Here is an 18,620-nt window from a genome sequence, read left to right as displayed (position 1 = left end):
AAGGAAATGACTTAATATCAGTTGGAAAACTTGTGTCAAATTCCCTATGTATATTATAAAATCATTTCCAGTAAAAGTAGTGTCTATATTAACACCCAGCATGTACTGATTTAGACCGACCTGTCAATTCGTCCATTTCCGAGTGTGGGGAAATACGATGTACATAGACTATATGTAGGGCTATATCTGACGTGACCCTAGCATCACTGATCTGTGCCACAAAGAGATATTAGAAACGCACAGAACCAATATACAAGTACATCGTCCAATGTCCACCGAAAGATGGAAAATGACCACGTGCTACAGAAATACATTTATAAATTAGGAAATCTGTTGTTATCGTTTGTATTAAGATGACATCCATTCATTTTACCACGGAGGTCCGTGAAATTACTAACCTATTTATAGAACGGTAGGTATAGGAGGCCCGCACCAGGGATAAGGCAGTACCACTATTTTAGTGACTTTTGGCACCTTCGAGGCTTTCGTTGGCAAATGCTTGGTATATTACAACACATAATATCATGTTTCCAGATGATTCGCTTGACAGTCGAATTTCACAGGTTGTCGGTGTAGTCAGGGTCACAGTTGTCAGTTAAAGTCGGGTTTGATTTAATGTTAATGCACAAACTTTGTGTATTTACTGTTATGTTTATTTCTATATATATCGTCAGGTTCGGTTAATTGCTAAGTTGTCTATGTAGCCAAGTCTCATCTTTTATATATATATATATATGAATTCTGTTTTTTAAGTGCTGTTCAGTGTAGACAGGTTTCATCATATACATTTACATATAAACTTTGTACATTACGACATTGTTTGTTTTGAACTAGCAAATAACAATCGTTTTACAAAGGCTGTCGTCTTAAATGGGTTTTCAGTCTTATACAAATGCACAAACTTTGTATAGTATGATATACTGTTTTCATAACTTATTACATGTTCAATGGGAAAATATACAATTTTAGTCATACTTCTGAAAGTCGTTTTTTTCATAAACTGTCTCTGTAGAAAGCCTCCATTTTATATGGAAACCATCAATCACAGTGTTTTGTTTTACTACATTTCTGTCTATTACATCCGAAAAAAGGAAAAATATTCTTGTCATGTTTGGAGGATAAGTTAACTATAAAGAATATTGGTTTAAACAGGTACATTTTATGTACTAATAAGAAATTTTTATGTTGTATAATCACGATATTCTGTCTGTCTAGCTTGCAAACTACAGATATTCTTTAAAGCTTCAGTTATAAGTTGCTTTCGATTTGTACGTTGAACATGTAACCTTGTATATAGGGGCGTTGTCTAACTTATTACTTAAACTATATCATGTAATGGCAATGACACATAGGCTTTAACATATTACACAAAGTCTATTGTAGGCCATAAATTGTCAGTGTTTAATATATTTAACACTTTTTAATAAAGTAAAGTATGTTGACATGCATTAGTGAAAATGTGCTAATTTTGATATAACAAAGGGACATTTCTCGCACGGATGGGGAAGTAGAACTGTATTTTCAAATGTAAGGAGTGTTTTGGAGAAGGTTTACTGACTAGGGACGGGAAGTTACGAACCATTGACCAGCTGAATGTTTGGAAGTGCGATACGGTATATCGCTTGTATATTCTGTGTGAAAAGGAACCCTGCCATGAATCAGGTCTTATTTGAGAATACTTTATGTACGTACGTTCTGATAAAGTCAAATCATCCATATACAAGTATTTATGTACGTACGTTCTCATAGTCACATCATCCATATACAAGTATTTATGTACGTACGTTCTCATAGTCACATCCTCCATATACAAGTATTTATGTACGTACGTTCTCATAGTCACATCCTCCATATACAAGTATTTATGTACGTACGTTCTCATAGTCACATCATCTATATACAAGTATTTATGTCCGTACGTTCTGATAAAGTCACATCATCCATATACAGTATTTATGTACGTACGTTCTCATAGTCACATCATCCATATACAAGTAATTATGTACGTACGTTCTGATAAAGTCACATCATCCATATACAAGTATTTATGTACGTACGTTCTGATCAAGTCACATCATCCATATACAAGTATTTATGTACGTACGTTCTCATCAAGTCACATCATCTATATATAAGTATTTATGTACGTACGTTCTCATCAAGTCACATCCTCCATATACAAGTATTTATGTACGTACGTTCTCATCAAGTCACATCATCCATATACAAGTATTTATGTACGTACGTTCTCATCAAGTCACATCATCCATATACAAGTATTTATGTACGTACGTTCTCATAAAGTCACATCCTCCATATACAAGTATTTATGTACGTACGTTCTCATAGTCACATCATCCATATACAGTATTTATGTACGTACGTTCACCTCAAGTCACATCCTCCATATACAAGTATTTATGTACGTACGTTCTCATCAAGTCACATCATCCATATACAAGTATTTATGTACGTACGTTCTCATCAAGTCACATCATCCATATACAAGTATTTATGTACGTACGTTCTCATCAAGTCACATCATCCCTATACAAGTATTTATGTACGTACGTTCTCATCAAGTCACATCCTCCATATACAGTATTTATGTACGTACGTTCTCATAGTCACATCATCCATATACAAGTATTTATGTACGTACGTTCTCATAGTCACATCATCCATATACAAGTAATTATGTACGTACGTTCTCATCAAGTCACATCATCCATATACAAGTAATTATGTACGTACGTTCTCATAGTCACATCATCCATATACAAGTAATTATGTACGTACGTTCTCATCAAGTCACATCATCCATATACAAGTATTTATGTACGTACGTTCTGATAAAGTCACATCATCTATATACAAGTATTTATGTACGTACGTTCTCATCAAGTCACATCATCCATATACAGTATTTATGTACGTACGTTCTCATCAAGTCACATCATCCATATACAAGTATTTATGTACGTACGTTCTCATCAAGTCACATCATCCATATACAAGTATTTATGTACGTACGTTCTCATAGTCACATCATCCATATACAAGTATTTATGTACGTACGTTCTCATAAAGTCACATCATCCATATACAAGTATTTATGTACGTACGTTCTCATCAAGTCACATCATCCATATACAAGTATTTATGTACGTACGTACGTTCTCATAGTCACATCATCCATATACAAGTATTTATGTACGTACGTTCTCATCAAGTCACATCATCCATATACAAGTATTTATGTACGTACGTTCTCATAGTCACATCATCCATATACAAGTATTTATGTACGTACGTTCTCATCAAGTCACATCATCCATATACAAGTATTTATGTACGTGCGTTCTCATAGTCACATCCTCCAAATACAAGTATTTATGTACGTACGTTCTCATAGTCACATCATCCATATACAAGTATTTATGTACGTACGTTCTCATCAAGTCACATCATCCATATACCAGTATTTATGTACGTACGTTCTCATAGTCACATCATCCATATACAGTATTTATGTACGTACGTTCTCATAGTCACATCATCCATATACAAGTATTTATGTACGTACGTTCTCATCAAGTCACATCATCCATATACAGTATTTATGTACGTACGTTCTGATAAAGTCACATCATCCATATACAAGTATTTATGTACGTACGTTCTCATAGTCACATCATCCATATACAAGTATTTATGTACGTACGTTCTCATCAAGTCACATCATCCATATACAAGTATTTATGTACGTACGTTCTCATAGTCACATCATCCATATACAAGTATTTATGTACGTACGTTCTCATAAAGTCACATCATCCATATACAGTATTTATGTACGTACGTTCTGATAAAGTCACATCATCCATATACAAGTATTTATGTACGTACGTTCTCATAGTCACATCATCCATATACAAGTATTTATGTACGTACGTACACAAGTATTTATGTACTACGTTCTCATAAAGTCACATCATCCATATACAAGTATTTATGTACGTATATAAAGTCACATCATCCATATACAGTATTTATGTACGTACGTTCTCATCAAGTCACATCATCCATGTAAAGTATTTATGTACGTACGTTCTCATCAAGTCACATCATCCATATACAAGTAATTATGTAATGTACGTACGTTCTCATAGTCACATCATCTATATACAAGTATTTATGTACGTACGTTCTCATAAAGTCACATCATCCATATACAGTATTTATGTACGTACGTTCACCTCAAGTCACATCCTCCATATACAAGTATTTATGTACGTACGTTCTCATAAGTCACATCATCCATATACAAGTATTTATGTACGTACGTTCTCATCAAGTCACATCATCCATATACAAGTATTTATGTACGTACGTTCTCATCAAGTCACATCATCCATATACAGTATTTATGTACACATCATCCATATACAAGTATTTATGTACGTACGTTCTCATAAAGTCACATCATCCATATACAAGTATTTATGTAAGTCCATATACAGTTCTCAAGTCACATCATCCATATACAAGTATTTATGTACGTACGTTCTCATCAAGTCACATCATCCATATACAAGTATTTATGTACGTACGTTCTCATCAAGTCACATCATCCATATACAGTATTTATGTACGTACGTTCTGATAAAGTCACATCATCCATTATTTATGTACGTCGTTAATAAAGTCACATCATCCATATACATAAAGTCACATCATCCATATACAAGTATTTATGTACGTACGTCACATCATCCATATACAAGTATTTATGTACACATCACATCATCCATATACAGTATTTATGTACGTACGTTCTCATCAAGTCACATCATCCATATACAAGTATTTATGTACGTACGTTCACATAGTATTTATGTACGTACGTTCTCATAGTCACATCCTCCAAATACAAGTATTTATGTACGTACGTTCTCATAGTCACATCATCCATATACAAGTATTTATGTACGTACGTTCTCATAAAGTCACATCATCCATATAGAAGTATTTCTGAAATCTTCCATTGGTAATTTTTTATTATTTTATTTATCACGAACACATCTTTCTTCTATGTATATTTTTTTCCTGTATCTTTTCCATTTCCTGATCTGTTAAGCATCTCTACTATTTCCCTGAATAATGTTTCATTCTCACTTTCCTGATCTGTTAAGCATCTCTACTATTTCCCTGAATAATGTTTCATTCTCACTTTCCTGATCTGTTAAGCATCTCTACTATTTCCCTGAATAATGTTTCATTCTCACTTTCCTTATCTGTTAAGCATCTCTACTATTTCCCTGAATAATGTTTCATTTTCCCTGAATAATGTTTCATTCTCACTTTCCTTATCTGTTAAGTGTATTTGCTATTTCAATTTCGTCTCACTATAATCATATAAAATAACCAGATATGATATGATCTGTCTCCTTTCGACATAACTGCACTTCCAAATTCTTTCAGTATTCCCAAAGCTCTGATAAAATAAGCGGAAATTGATCTTAATGAACTTTTCTCAGTTTAAGGACCATAACTCTCGATATAAGTTCGTCTTAACTAAATATAAAGACGGTATTTTTGTGGTATAGCTAAAATGTGTAAATTCCTCAGTGGAATGACCATTGCCTTTTACAATCACTTTTCTATTTGAAAAGACATTATTTTGATGCTTTGAGACATAATCAACAACCTTCTATTTCCTTAAATATGTAATAAGCATACGTATTTCCTGACTAAATGTGTGGGTGAATATGTATGTATTAATTTTTGTCTACATTTGTTGTGAATTGTAATGAAACACAATGCATGGGGTGACACTTTGAAATTGAGTTATGCACATGGGACCGAGAACTCCAAATCTAATTATTTCCTGTGTGATCTTTTTTCATCTCTCAATTACATTTTTCTATATAATATCACATGTCACTTCCTATTTACCTGTATATTTGGTGACAAATTACCTATTGAAACAACACCTTGAGACACTAGCCACTGTAACAACAAACATACTTTTGGGGCAGGTAAGAATTACAGGAATAAACCGACCACCTGACCACATAGGTAAGTACAACACTGCCCAATTATCTAATTAGTGTCACCCGAACTGACCGCTACGCTTGGGAGCACACTCCAGGGCCGATTGTTCCCTACCTGACTAACGGTATACCATTGCAAGGACTCAAGGGTGGGCCCTGGTAAATGTTTGGTTAAGATGAGGTCATTTTACCGATAATTATGAAGTTATTACCATGTTTATTACTACACATTCGATCAAATAACAAATTCAACAAGAAAATTGTTTGAAAAACGATATTTATGATGTAATAATGTGCAGGTATTCCTCAATCGATATCAATAATTTAACCACATCAGTCCTTAAAAACGGCTAAGTTGGCATCATGAGTTTAAAATCAGAACAAGCAAATATTTCACTCACTGAAAAGTTGACTAATATATTCCAACTTGAACCTTACTTGCGAAAAAAAAACCCAGATATGTTTTCATTGTTATAGTAGAGAATGCACTTTATCAATTTTAAGTTATCTAGATGTATTGACTATAGATACATTAATTACTTTTCCCCTTTGTGACAAATGTCGCGACGCGCAAGGTATCATGGCGAATCAAAAATGTCGTTCACGCACTTCTCTCCCAATCAGAATTTTGAAAAGTTGACAGCTTAGAGGAGTGACTGTCATAACGACGAGACATGAACTTTCTTGTGGTGTGTTCATGTATGTATCTATTATCTATCTATTATCGTTATACAGGTTTCACTTAACTGATTACCAGAGCAATGAAAACGGTATGTAAGGCCGACACCCAGACGGTGAAAGCCAAACCCTTTGTCCATCAAGTCGGTGGCCGAACGTCCATGTTGGTTATCACACCAGAAACAATATGTAAATTATACACCAAGCGAGAGGTCCAGTTCTACGAAAATATTCCGGAAATCCTGAAGGCATTTACCCCGCAATACAAAGGTAAATCTATCTAATCCAAATAGATCGATCGCAAAAATAATAAAAACAGAAAAAACAAGTAATTCAAAACAAAAAGTTTACTTGAAAAAATTGTTCCAGAATTGTTTCAGAAAAATATGTAGGATAATGCTGCGTCTTGAAGTATACCCTTTAATTTTCCAAGAGCACTACGCCCCGATTTACTGAGAGACATTTTACCTCTCCCTAGTAACAGGAAATGGGAGAAAACACAGACCAATGTATGGCGGTTGATTTCGCTTTGTCGCGTTGGCGAAACGAAATGTCCTAGATCAATTTCCATAGTAATGCGCATGGAATATGCCTTCAAACTAACTCTGCTAATGCTAAATATCAGAGAGTGAAAGGGGTAAGGCACAATAGGTAGATTTATTTTGTAACCTTCAGTTCAGTAGTCTTTAACTGTCCTAACAGTAGAAAAACAGCTGTATTTTGTAACCTTCAGTTCTGTAGTCTTTAACTGTCATAACAGTAAAAAAAAAGCTGTATTTTGTAACTCTTCGGTTCTGTAGTCTTTAACTGTCCTAACAGTAGAAAAACAGCTGTATTTTGTAACCTTTAATTCTGTAGTCTTTAACTGTCCTAACAGTAGAAAAACAGCTGTATTTTGTAACTCTTCAGTTCAGTACTCTTTAACTGTCCTAACAGTAGAAAAACAGCTGTATTTTGTAACCTTCAGTTCAGTAGTCTTTAACTGTCCTAACAGTAGAAAAACAGCTGTATTTTGTAACCTTCAGTTCTGTAGCCTTTAACTGTCCTAACAGTAGAAAAACAGCTGTATTTTGTAACTCTTCAGTTCAGTAGTCTTTAACTGTCCTAACAGTAGAAAAACAGCTGTATTTTGTAACCTTCAGTTCTGTAGCCTTTAACTGTCCTAACAGTAGAAAAACAGCTGTATTTTGTAACCTTCAGTTCTGTAGTCTTTAACTGTCATAACAGTAGAAAAACAGCTGTATTTTGTAACTCTTCAGTTCTGTAGTCTTTAACTGTCCTAACAGTAGAAAAACAGCTGTATTTTGTAACCTTCAGTTCAGTACTCTTTAACTGTCCTAACAGTAGAAAAACAGCTGTATTTTGTAACCTTCAGTTCAGTACTCTTTAACTGTCCTAACAGTAGAAAAACAGCTGTATTTTGTAACCTTCAGTTCTGTAGTCTTTAACTGTCATAACAGTAGAAAAACAGCTGTATTTTGTAACCTTCAGTTCTGTAGTCTTTAACTGTCATAACAGTAGAAAAACAGCTGTATTTTGTAACCTTCAGTTCTGTAGTCTTTAACTGTCATAACAGTAAAAAAACAGCTGTATTTTGTAACTCTTCAGTTCAGTAGTCTTTAACTGTCCTAACAGTAGAAAAACAGCTGTATTTTGTAACTCTTCAGTTCAGTAGTCTTTAACTGTCCTAACAGTAGAAAAACAACTGTATTTTGCAACCTTCAGTTCAGTAGTCTTTAACTGTCCTAACAGTAGAAAAACAGCTGTATTTTGTAACCTTCAGTTCTGTAGTCTTTAACTGTCCTAACAGTAGAAAAACAGCTGTATTTTGTAACCTTCAGTTCAGTAGTCTTTAACTGTCATAACAGTAGAAAAACAGCTGTATTTTGTAACTCTTCGGTTCTGTAGTCTTTAACTGTCCTAACAGTAGAAAAACAGCTGTATTTTGTAACCTTCAGTTCTGTAGTCTTTAACTGTCCTAACAGTAGAAAAACAGCTGTATTTTGTAACCTTCAGTTCTGTAGTCTTTAACTGTCATAACAGTAAAAAAACAGCTGTATTTTGTAACTCTTCAGTTCAGTAGTCTTTAACTGTCCTAACAGTAGAAAAACAACTGTATTTTGCAACCTTCAGTTCAGTAGTCTTTAACTGTCCTAACAGTAGAAAAACAGCTGTATTTTGTAACCTTCAGTTCTGTAGTCTTTAACTGTCCTAACAGTAGAAAAACAGCTGTATTTTGTAACCTTCAGTTCAGTAGTCTTTAACTGTCCTAACAGTAGAAAAACAGCTGTATTTTGTAACTCTTCAGTTCAGTAGTCTTTAACTGTCCTAACAGTAGAAAAACAGCTGTATTTTGTAACCTTCAGTTCTGTAGTCTTTAACTGTCCTAACAGTAGAAAAACAGCTGTATTTTGTAACCTTCAGTTCTGTAGTCTTTAACTGTCCTAACAGTAGAAAAACAACTGTATTTGTTTACTCTTCAGTTAGTGGTCGTTTACTGTCCTATTTATTGATTGACCTTGATCAGCTACACAACATAAGTAATTATTGATTGACCTTGATCAGCTACACTACATGTCTATTCAAGGGTTTGAAAAGAGAACCAGAACAGATATGTGTACATCTGTACTTGGTTGGACCTCTATCGAAGCATATATAGACATTAGAAAGTTATTTTTTGGAAGATTGTGTAGATTGAAAACAATGTCTTTTGTTTATAAAGTTTTCATTACCAGACTATTTTTGTTTCGACCAGGTAGACCATACCAGATCGGTTTCATTCCAGACATAGTCAAAATATTAAAAAAGTATTCACTGCTTCAAAATCTAGATACTTTTGTAGTAACTGGAATTTTTCGAAAGAAAAGCCATTGGAAAACAACAGTATATAATGCTGTAATGAAATATGAAGAGTACAATCTAAAGGAACGTATGAAGTTTGATGATGATTTTACAAGGTTTAGAGAAATACATAACCAACCCAAACCTAGTATTTTATGGAAGTTAGCACTTCGATTTCCTCAATACAGAAAATATATACATTACATAATGAAAATAGTGGTAACCATTCGTAGCTTGACTACCATGGAATTATGTCACAAATGTGGGTTTCTATATCAAGACCCTATGACACATCTAGTGCTACAGTGTATCTATACTTCCGAGTTGAGGGACCAACTGTGGTGCTGTATAATTAATACCACTGATATACTGTTTAGTGTTTATTTACACTCTCTCCCAGACCTTCAGTTATTACATATATTGATTGGAGGAAATGTAAACTATCAAATTAGTGCAGAAGAGCTGATTGAATTCAGGATAAAATCCTGTATTTGTGTGTTCAAGATGTGTAAACTATATTATAATTAATATATATAATGATAAGGATAACAAATAGTCCATGTACATTTTGTAGGAGTCATGTGACTTAACAATGCATTATAATTTACCTGATTTGTGTCAGAAAATTGTATTTTGAAACTCTTTGGGTATACCTTAAAATACCCCCTTTCGCTAAATTTGCACTTGATATGCCTACTCCTAAAGCATAAAGTGTGTATCTATGTTATTCATATTCTGTAATCATTTATATATGTATCGTACGCTTTGTATATATGTTCTACATTCTTCTGTAATCTTCATCTCTGGAGGCAATAAAGAGAATAATAATAATTGATTGACCTTGATCAGCTACACTACATAAGTAATTATTGATTGACCTTGATCAGCTACACTACATAAGTAATTATTGATTGACCTTGATCAGCTACACTACATAAGTAATTATTGATTGACCTTGATCAGCTACACTACATAAGTAATTATTGATTGACCTTGATCAGCTACACTACATCAGTAATTATTGATTGACCTTGATCAGCTACACAACATAAGTAATTATTGATTGACCTTGATCAGCTACACTACATAAGTAATTATTGATTGACCTTGATCAGCTACACTACATAAGTAATTATTGATTGACCTTGATCAGCTACATAACATAAGTAATTATTGATTGACCTTGATCAGCTACACAACATAAGTAATTATTGATTGACCTTGATCAGCTACATAACATAAGTAATTATTGATTGACCTTGATCAGCTACACTACATAAGTAATTATTGATTGACCTTGATCAGCTACACTACATCAGTAATTATTGATTGACCTTGATCAGCTACACAACATAAGTAATTATTGATTGACCTTGATCAGCTACACAACATAAGTAATTATTGATTGACCTTGATCAGCTACACTACATAAGTAATTATTGATTGACCTTGATCAGCTACACAACATAAGTAATTATTGATTGACCTTGATCAGCTACACAACATAAGTAATTATTGATTGACCTTGATCAGCTACACTACATAAGTAATTATTGATTGACCTTGATCAGCTACACTACATAAGTAATTATTGATTGACCTTGATCAGCTACACAAAATAAGTAATTATTGATTGACCTTGATCAGCTACATAACATAAGTAATTATTGATTGACCTTGATCAGCTACACTACATAAGTAATTATTGATTGACCTTGATCAGCTACACAACATAAGTAATTATTGATTGACCTTGATCAGCTACATAAGTAATTATTGATTGACCTTGATCAGCTACACTACATAAGTAATTATTGATTGACCTTGATCAGCTACACTACATAAGTAATTATTGATTGACCTTGATCAGCTACACAACATAAGTAATTATTGATTGACCTTGATCAGCTACATAAGTAATTATTGATTGACCTTGATCAGCTACATAACATAAGTAATTATTGATTGACCTTGATCAGCTACACTACATAAGTAATTATTGATTGACCTTGATCAGCTACACAACATAAGTAATTATTGATTGACCTTGATCAGCTACATAAGTAATTATTGATTGACCTTGATCAGCTACATAACATAAGTAATTATTGATTGACCTTGATCAGCTACACAACATAAGTAATTATTGATTGACCTTGATCAGCTACAAAAGTAATTATTGATTTACCTTGATAAGATAAATAACATAAGAAAGTATTGATTGACCTTGATCAGCTACACTACATAAGTAATTATTGATTGACCTTGATCAGCTACATAACATAAGTAATTATTGATTGACCTTGATCAGCTACACTACATAAGTAATTATTGATTGACCTTGATCAGCTACACTACATAAGTAATTATTGATTGACCTTGATCAGCTACACTACATAAGTAATTATTGATTGACCTTGATCAGCTACATAACATAAGTAATTATTGATTGACCTTGATCAGCTACACAACATAAGTAATTATTGATTGACCTTGATCAGCTACACTACATAAGTAATTATTGATTGACCTTGATCAGCTACACTACATAAGTAATTATTGATTGACCTTGATCAGCTACATAACATAAGTAATTATTGATTGACCTTGATCAGCTACACTACATAAGTAATTATTGATTGACCTTGATCAGCTACACTACATAAGTAATTATTGATTGACCTTGATCAGCTACATAACATAAGTAATTATTGATTGACCTTGATCAGCTACACTACATAAGTAATTATTGATTGACCTTGATCAGCTACACTACATAAGTAATTATTGATTGACCTTGATCAGCTACATAACATAAGTAATTATTGATTGACCTTGATCAGCTACACTACATAAGTAATTATTGATTGACCTTGATCAGCTACACTACATAAGTAATTATTGATTGACCTTGATCAGCTACACTACATAAGTAATTATTGATTGACCTTGATCAGCTACATAACATAAGTAATTATTGATTGACCTTGATCAGCTACACAACATAAGTAATTATTGATTGACCTTGATCAGCTACACGATGATTTTATAACATGAATACAGTACCTGTTGCGCATTGGAATACTTTTGGTTTGGTTTTACAGCTAATAAATATTTGTTTGTTATGACGTATATGATCAGGGTGACCGTTACATACGTGATGTTGTATATAATATCTCCTCAGGTTTGGTAACTGTAAAGTGCAGCAAGGAAGAAGATAAGCTTACGTTTTATGCTGAAGTACCCGGATATATACTTTGGAACAAAGATCATCAAAATAACATGTAAGCACAGAAGTCCAACATCACCATTAAAATGGATTAATCCATCAATGAGTTTTCTTCATTAGACGCTTTTGACAGTTCTCTCAACATTTTAAACAAACTTAGATATTGAACGTGTTGGGGAGAGCTTGCTACCCGAACGAGCGTAATTCGGATTAAAATCGATTCAATGAGATCCCTTCTGAAACTGAACAAGAATAAGAAGAAGTCTCATGATAACGGTGTTGCCAAGGGTATATCGCCAAATAAATCCAGGATAAATCCATGTAATGTCACGTTCTCAAGAATGGAGTAGTGTCAATCAAACTATAAGAACGCCGAACATTAAACCTCACTAATGCCTTATCAGGTCATTTAATTCCCTAGTCGTTTTCCCGTCTGTAGTCGAAATCATGATACGAGGAACAGGTTTTTGAATATCGCACTGGACTTAACACGTTAAATAAGAAACCTGTGGGAAGCAGCGAGTAGTTTAGGTGGCGTTTAGGACTCAAAAAACAGGTGTGCTTCACCGCATCATAACAGCACAACAATACTGAAATGTCAACAAAATCGTATTTCGAACTCGACAACAAACGATATTCCTCTAGACATCGCCTGAAAAAAAAGAGGACCATTCTGCATTCTGTCAATTATCGAGACCGTAATTATATGTATGGTAAGGTGTTATTTATATATCTACTTGTATTTTAGTGATGACTGTGATGCATTGAAGTTAGGGCTGGACAACTGGAGTAGGACGTGTGAAAAAGGGTACAGGGATTTCTGGGCCGACAGCACTGACCATAGTATCCTTTAACACCACGTGACAATCAGCTTGTCCGTACTGTTGCTATTACTTCATTGATCCTATACCTCTACATTGATTCCGTAACATTTAATATTTGTCCTTCCTCTCAAATTTATTGAAATATGATATTAGTTGAACTTATTGCATTCCTCTCATGAAATGATTTACAAATTTATTGTGAAGCAAGATTTTTTTTCAAGATCTGCTCTCGACGGGAAAGTTAAAATACTTACCGGTGTATATATATATGAACATTTCTTGAACATTATAAAGATTACATTATGCTGGAAAATCTGGTTGGGTCGCTGAGAATGCCGTGTATACTGGATCTAAAATTAGGAACGAAGCAAACTGGTGATGATACTTCTGAAAAGGATCGGAAGTTACGAGAATTTAGATCAGCACATTCTACTTCCGGAAGTCTGGGTATCCGGTTGACTGGAATGCATGTAAGTCCATCTTATATAATGCCATTCATAACTGCGTGACTTTGATCCAGTGGAACAGGTTTTGAATTAAAACTATTAATGGGATACAGATTGTATGATATACATGTTTTAAGATCTTATCTTTAACACAAACATCGATGTAAAACTGCATTTTGCAAGCTGTTGAGAACCTCTGTTTCCTTTAGCAAGACTTCACTAATCACTGTTTATGATAAAAATCTTCTCTAAACATACAGTTAAAGTAAATGAGTGCACCATCTCTGATAAAATACCAGTATATACGTTAATGTGTTTACAATGTAACATTTAGTTCAGAGCGCCTGGCCTTAATATCTAACGGTTAATCTTGATTTTCGGTGTCAAGGTCTGCAATCTCATTGACCACACATTTTCTTTTAGGAGTTACAACTCATCTAGTATTTGATACTGACCCTAAAGGCCTGCACTGAATCCTTTTACATACATTAGTGTAACTGGAGTGTTGGGATTCCATCTCCGATTGTACACACTTCAACAATCTATATAAACAATCAAGACGAAAATAAACGATTAAAAATAAGATGTAAAATTCGAGATTCTGGAATTAGTGTCAGAGACAGAAATATAAATTTCAGTGTCAATCGTGACCACCTGTTTAGACAATTATTAGAAAGTGTTCCATCTCTCTGAGATATTTTTCTGTTTTCTACCGTTACATGTTACAGAAGGAATGGGGCTTTGTGTGATGTATACACGCTTGTAATGTTTGTTTACAGATGTACCAGTCCGAGTCTAACACATACTTATCACACAACAAATTCTATGGCTGGACTTTAGATGACTCCGGGCTTCGTCAGGTGCTCAGACAGTTCTTTAACCGCAGCCATATGCTGAATGTACATTTGGTGGCCCGGATGATAAGTAAACTGCGAAGACTCCGTCTCGTCTTGTCGACACAGGACAAGTTTTATTTCTTCGGTTCTTCTCTACTGCTGTTTTATGACGGTTATATAGACACTGCTCTTCATCTTGACCATTCAAAGTCAGCTCATAGATGTTCTGATAGAATGTCTAAGCAATCAGAACATTTATATGAACACGCACCACGTGATCAAAAAGATGGCGGGAAAAGGGAAGCATTCGAAATGGAAGCCATTCTTCAGTCTCAATGTGATGCAGCGGATGCGAGATTGATTGATTTCGGCCGAGCAGTGCAGAAGTCTGAAATGAAAGAACGAAGTCTCGGTGTAGAGTTCGAGGAAGGACTTCTGTTTGGACTGGACAATCTTATCTGTATATTACAGTCGATGGTCTGTATTTAGTACCGCAGGTTTTCCAATTTCTACCAGAGTTGTCGTTCCTTACAGTCGGTACCAAATTGAACTCTGGAAGATATTTTTTAATCAATTAAGTTTACGTCATCGTAATTGACACTGGGTATGATGGTTATCATTATTTCTTTATTTCCTCCAAATTGAAGAGTTACAAAGATTGATAACAATTGATGAATACTTTAACAAAGTAACTAACGTTTATACTAAAATCAAGAAGTGTATAAAGTGTATAAAATAGAAGTTATTATATTAAGAGTCCTACACCAGAGTGTGAAGGACATGGACTCACAACTCTCCATGACAAATAACATAAAATCATGATATCATCGTTCTATAAATGAAATAAATTTGTCAGAGAAACATATCAAGAATTAATATAGAATTTTCGAAATATTCGATAGGGTATGCCCCCAGGTATTATGTCATTAAAGATACATTACAGGTATATGCTTTATCAATTATGCCAAAGATAATCTCGAAGACTTCTAATTTCTATCAACAGAGGACGATCTGCTTTACACGTCGTCATGTAAAATATCAAAAACTGGTAATGCTTTGTATCAATGTAATAAAATCAGTCACTAACACTCCCTACTCACTGGTGATTTAAACATATATAATGTTAAACATTAGACCAGGAATGATGCTCAAAGTATCACGATAATGACGTTCCAACAGAAATGTTAAACTGTATGATCAGGCTTACAAAAATCAAATCTAATGGCTGTGAATTTCCGATATACTGTTTTTAATTTTGGATATAGAAAATATTAGAATTTCGTATTTAATCACTTTTTTTCACTAAAACCCTTTAAGAAATTAGTAAAACAATCTTTTTAAGAATGACTATAGTACATTAGTCATTCAATAGGAGAAACAATGAGATTTTTATCCCGAAATGTAATATACCATTTTTGCCCTCTGTGTCCCGAAATACATCCAGAATTATCTCCCTTAGTAGGCTTATTTTGCTGAGGGATGTATTCCGACACAGAGGGCCATACTTACTATATTATACCGAACAAAACATAACAGAAGTCAAGTTTGCTCGATAATTTTATTAACAAGTAGATAGTATGCGACATTTCTTCTGTAATCAATTGTTCACAATAACATAGTAGTACACAGGCACATGCTTTCTTTATCATCAGGCTTGTTCACACACGTGTCTTTTTTTGTTATTTAAAAATTCTACAACAATGCAGCTATATCCCCTGGACTACAGTTACCGACACCAATCTCTGTCTCCCGGATTCAATGAAATAAGACATCGACAGCATCGATGGTACATTTAGTAGGCTTATTGACAGCATCTTTGTCGACGAGAATTTTAGAAACATTGAACATTGTCTGTTGATCTGCCAAGTGTTGCCATGTTTGTTGTTGCAGCAGACGTCACTTTAGCTTCAGGTTGCGTTCGACTACAGAGTTATGGTGCCCGCGAAGGATGATTTCCCAAATAGTCTAATTTCGGTTAAATTTCAGTTTATAATGTTACGTGGTATCATTTAATCCAAACTTTTTATTCGGTGCAATATGGTCCAATAACCATTGTATGTCATGTTTTATCACATAATCAATACACTAACATGTTGTCATAACGAAATACAACAATCAAAACCATTTGTCGTCAGTGTCTTTACTTACAACTTGTGTCCATGGAATATTGATATAACTCAGGACCCTAGCTACTGACAAAACAAGTGTTGTACTGGTGTCAGACGTCTGTAGTGTCGTTACTACTGACAAAACAGGTTTTGTACAGGTGTCAGACCATTGTAGTGTCATTACTACTGACAAATCAGGTGCTGTACTGGTGTCAGACGTCTGTAGTGTCGTTACTACTGACAAAACAGGTTTTGTACAGGTGTCAGACCATTGTAGTGTCATTACTACTGACAAATCAGGTGCTGTACTGGTGTCAGACGTCTGTAGTGTCATTACTACTGACAAAACATGTGCTGTACTTATGTCAGACTTCTGTAGTGTCATTACTGCTGACAAAACAAGTGTTGTACAGGTGTCAGACCTCTGTAGTGTCATAACTACTGACAAAACAGGTGCTGTACTGGTGTCAGACGTCTGTAGTGTCATTACTACTGACAAAACAGGTGCTGTACTTATGTCAGACTTCTGTAGTGTCATTAATACTTACGAAACAGGTGTTGTACTGGTGTCAGACCTTTGTAGTGTCATTACTACTGACAAAACAGGTGTTGTACTGGTGTCAGACCATTGTAGTGTCATTACTACTGACAAAACAGGTGTTGTACTGGTGTCAGACCTCTGTAGTGTCATTACTGCTGACAAAACAGGTGCTGTACAGGTGTCAGACCTCTGTAGTGTCGTTACTGCTGACAAAACAGGTGCTGTACCGGTGTCAGACTTCTGTAGTGTTATTACTGACATAACAGGTGCTGTACAGGTGTCAGGCGTCTGTAGTGTCATTACCACTGACAAAACAGATGTTGTACTGGTGTCAGACTTCTGTAGTGTCATTACTACTGACAAAACAGGTGCTGTACTGGTGTCAGACCATTGAAGTGTCATTACTACTGACAAAACTGGTGTTGTACTGGTATCAGACCTCTGTAGTGTCATTACTACTGACAAAACAGGTGCTGTACTGGTGTCAGACTTCTGTAGTGTCATTACCACTGACAAAATAGGTGTTGTACTGGTGTCAGACCTCTGTAGTGTCATTACTACTGACAAAACAGGTGCTGTACTGGTGTCAGACTTCTGTAGTGTCATTACTACTGACAAATAGGTGCTGTACTGGTATCAGACCATTGTAGTGTCGTTACTGCTGACAAAAGAGGTGCTGTACTGGTGTGAGACTTCTGTAGTGTCATTACTGCTGACAAAACAGGTTTTTGTACAGGTGTCAGACTTCTGTAGTGTCATTACTGCTGACAAAACAGGTGCTGTACTGGTGTCAGACCTCTGTAGTGTCATTACTACTGACAAAACAGGTGCTGTACTGGTGTCAGACTTCTGTAGTGTCATTACCACTGACAAAATAGGTGTTGTACTGGTGTCAGACCTCTGTAGTGTCATTACTACTGACAAAACAGGTGCTGTACTGGTGTCAGACTTCTGTAGTGTCATTACTACTGACAAATAGGTGCTGTACTGGTATCAGACCATTGTAGTGTCGTTACTGCTGACAAAAGAGGTGCTGTACTGGTGTGAGACTTCTGTAGTGT

The 18,620-nt window shown here is 34.7% G+C and overlaps 1 protein-coding gene across 1 annotated transcript; it reads left to right on the top strand.

Annotated features, from left to right (window-relative positions):
- Window positions 1-6,817: 6,817 nt before the first annotated feature.
- On the top strand, window positions 6,818-15,509 carry LOC132550675 (inositol hexakisphosphate kinase 1-like). Its single transcript, XM_060214765.1, has 5 exons — window positions 6,818-7,004; window positions 12,760-12,859; window positions 13,553-13,647; window positions 13,923-14,098; window positions 14,854-15,509. Exons 1-5 carry the CDS (start codon window positions 6,818-6,820, stop codon window positions 15,397-15,399), a joined length of 1,104 nt encoding a protein of 367 aa, XP_060070748.1. The 3' UTR covers window positions 15,400-15,509.
- The last annotated feature ends 3,111 nt before the right edge of the window (window positions 15,510-18,620 follow it).

The sequence above is a fragment of the Ylistrum balloti genome, unplaced genomic scaffold (genome assembly GCF_031769215.1).
Source record: "Ylistrum balloti isolate Yb309-2 unplaced genomic scaffold, AGI_CSIRO_Ybal_v1 Utg370138, whole genome shotgun sequence".
In the NCBI taxonomy this organism is placed as follows: domain Eukaryota; kingdom Metazoa; phylum Mollusca; class Bivalvia; order Pectinida; family Pectinidae; genus Ylistrum; species Ylistrum balloti.
The sequence above is the reverse complement of the archived record's forward strand: the minus strand, read 5'-3'. Positions and strand labels throughout refer to the sequence as shown.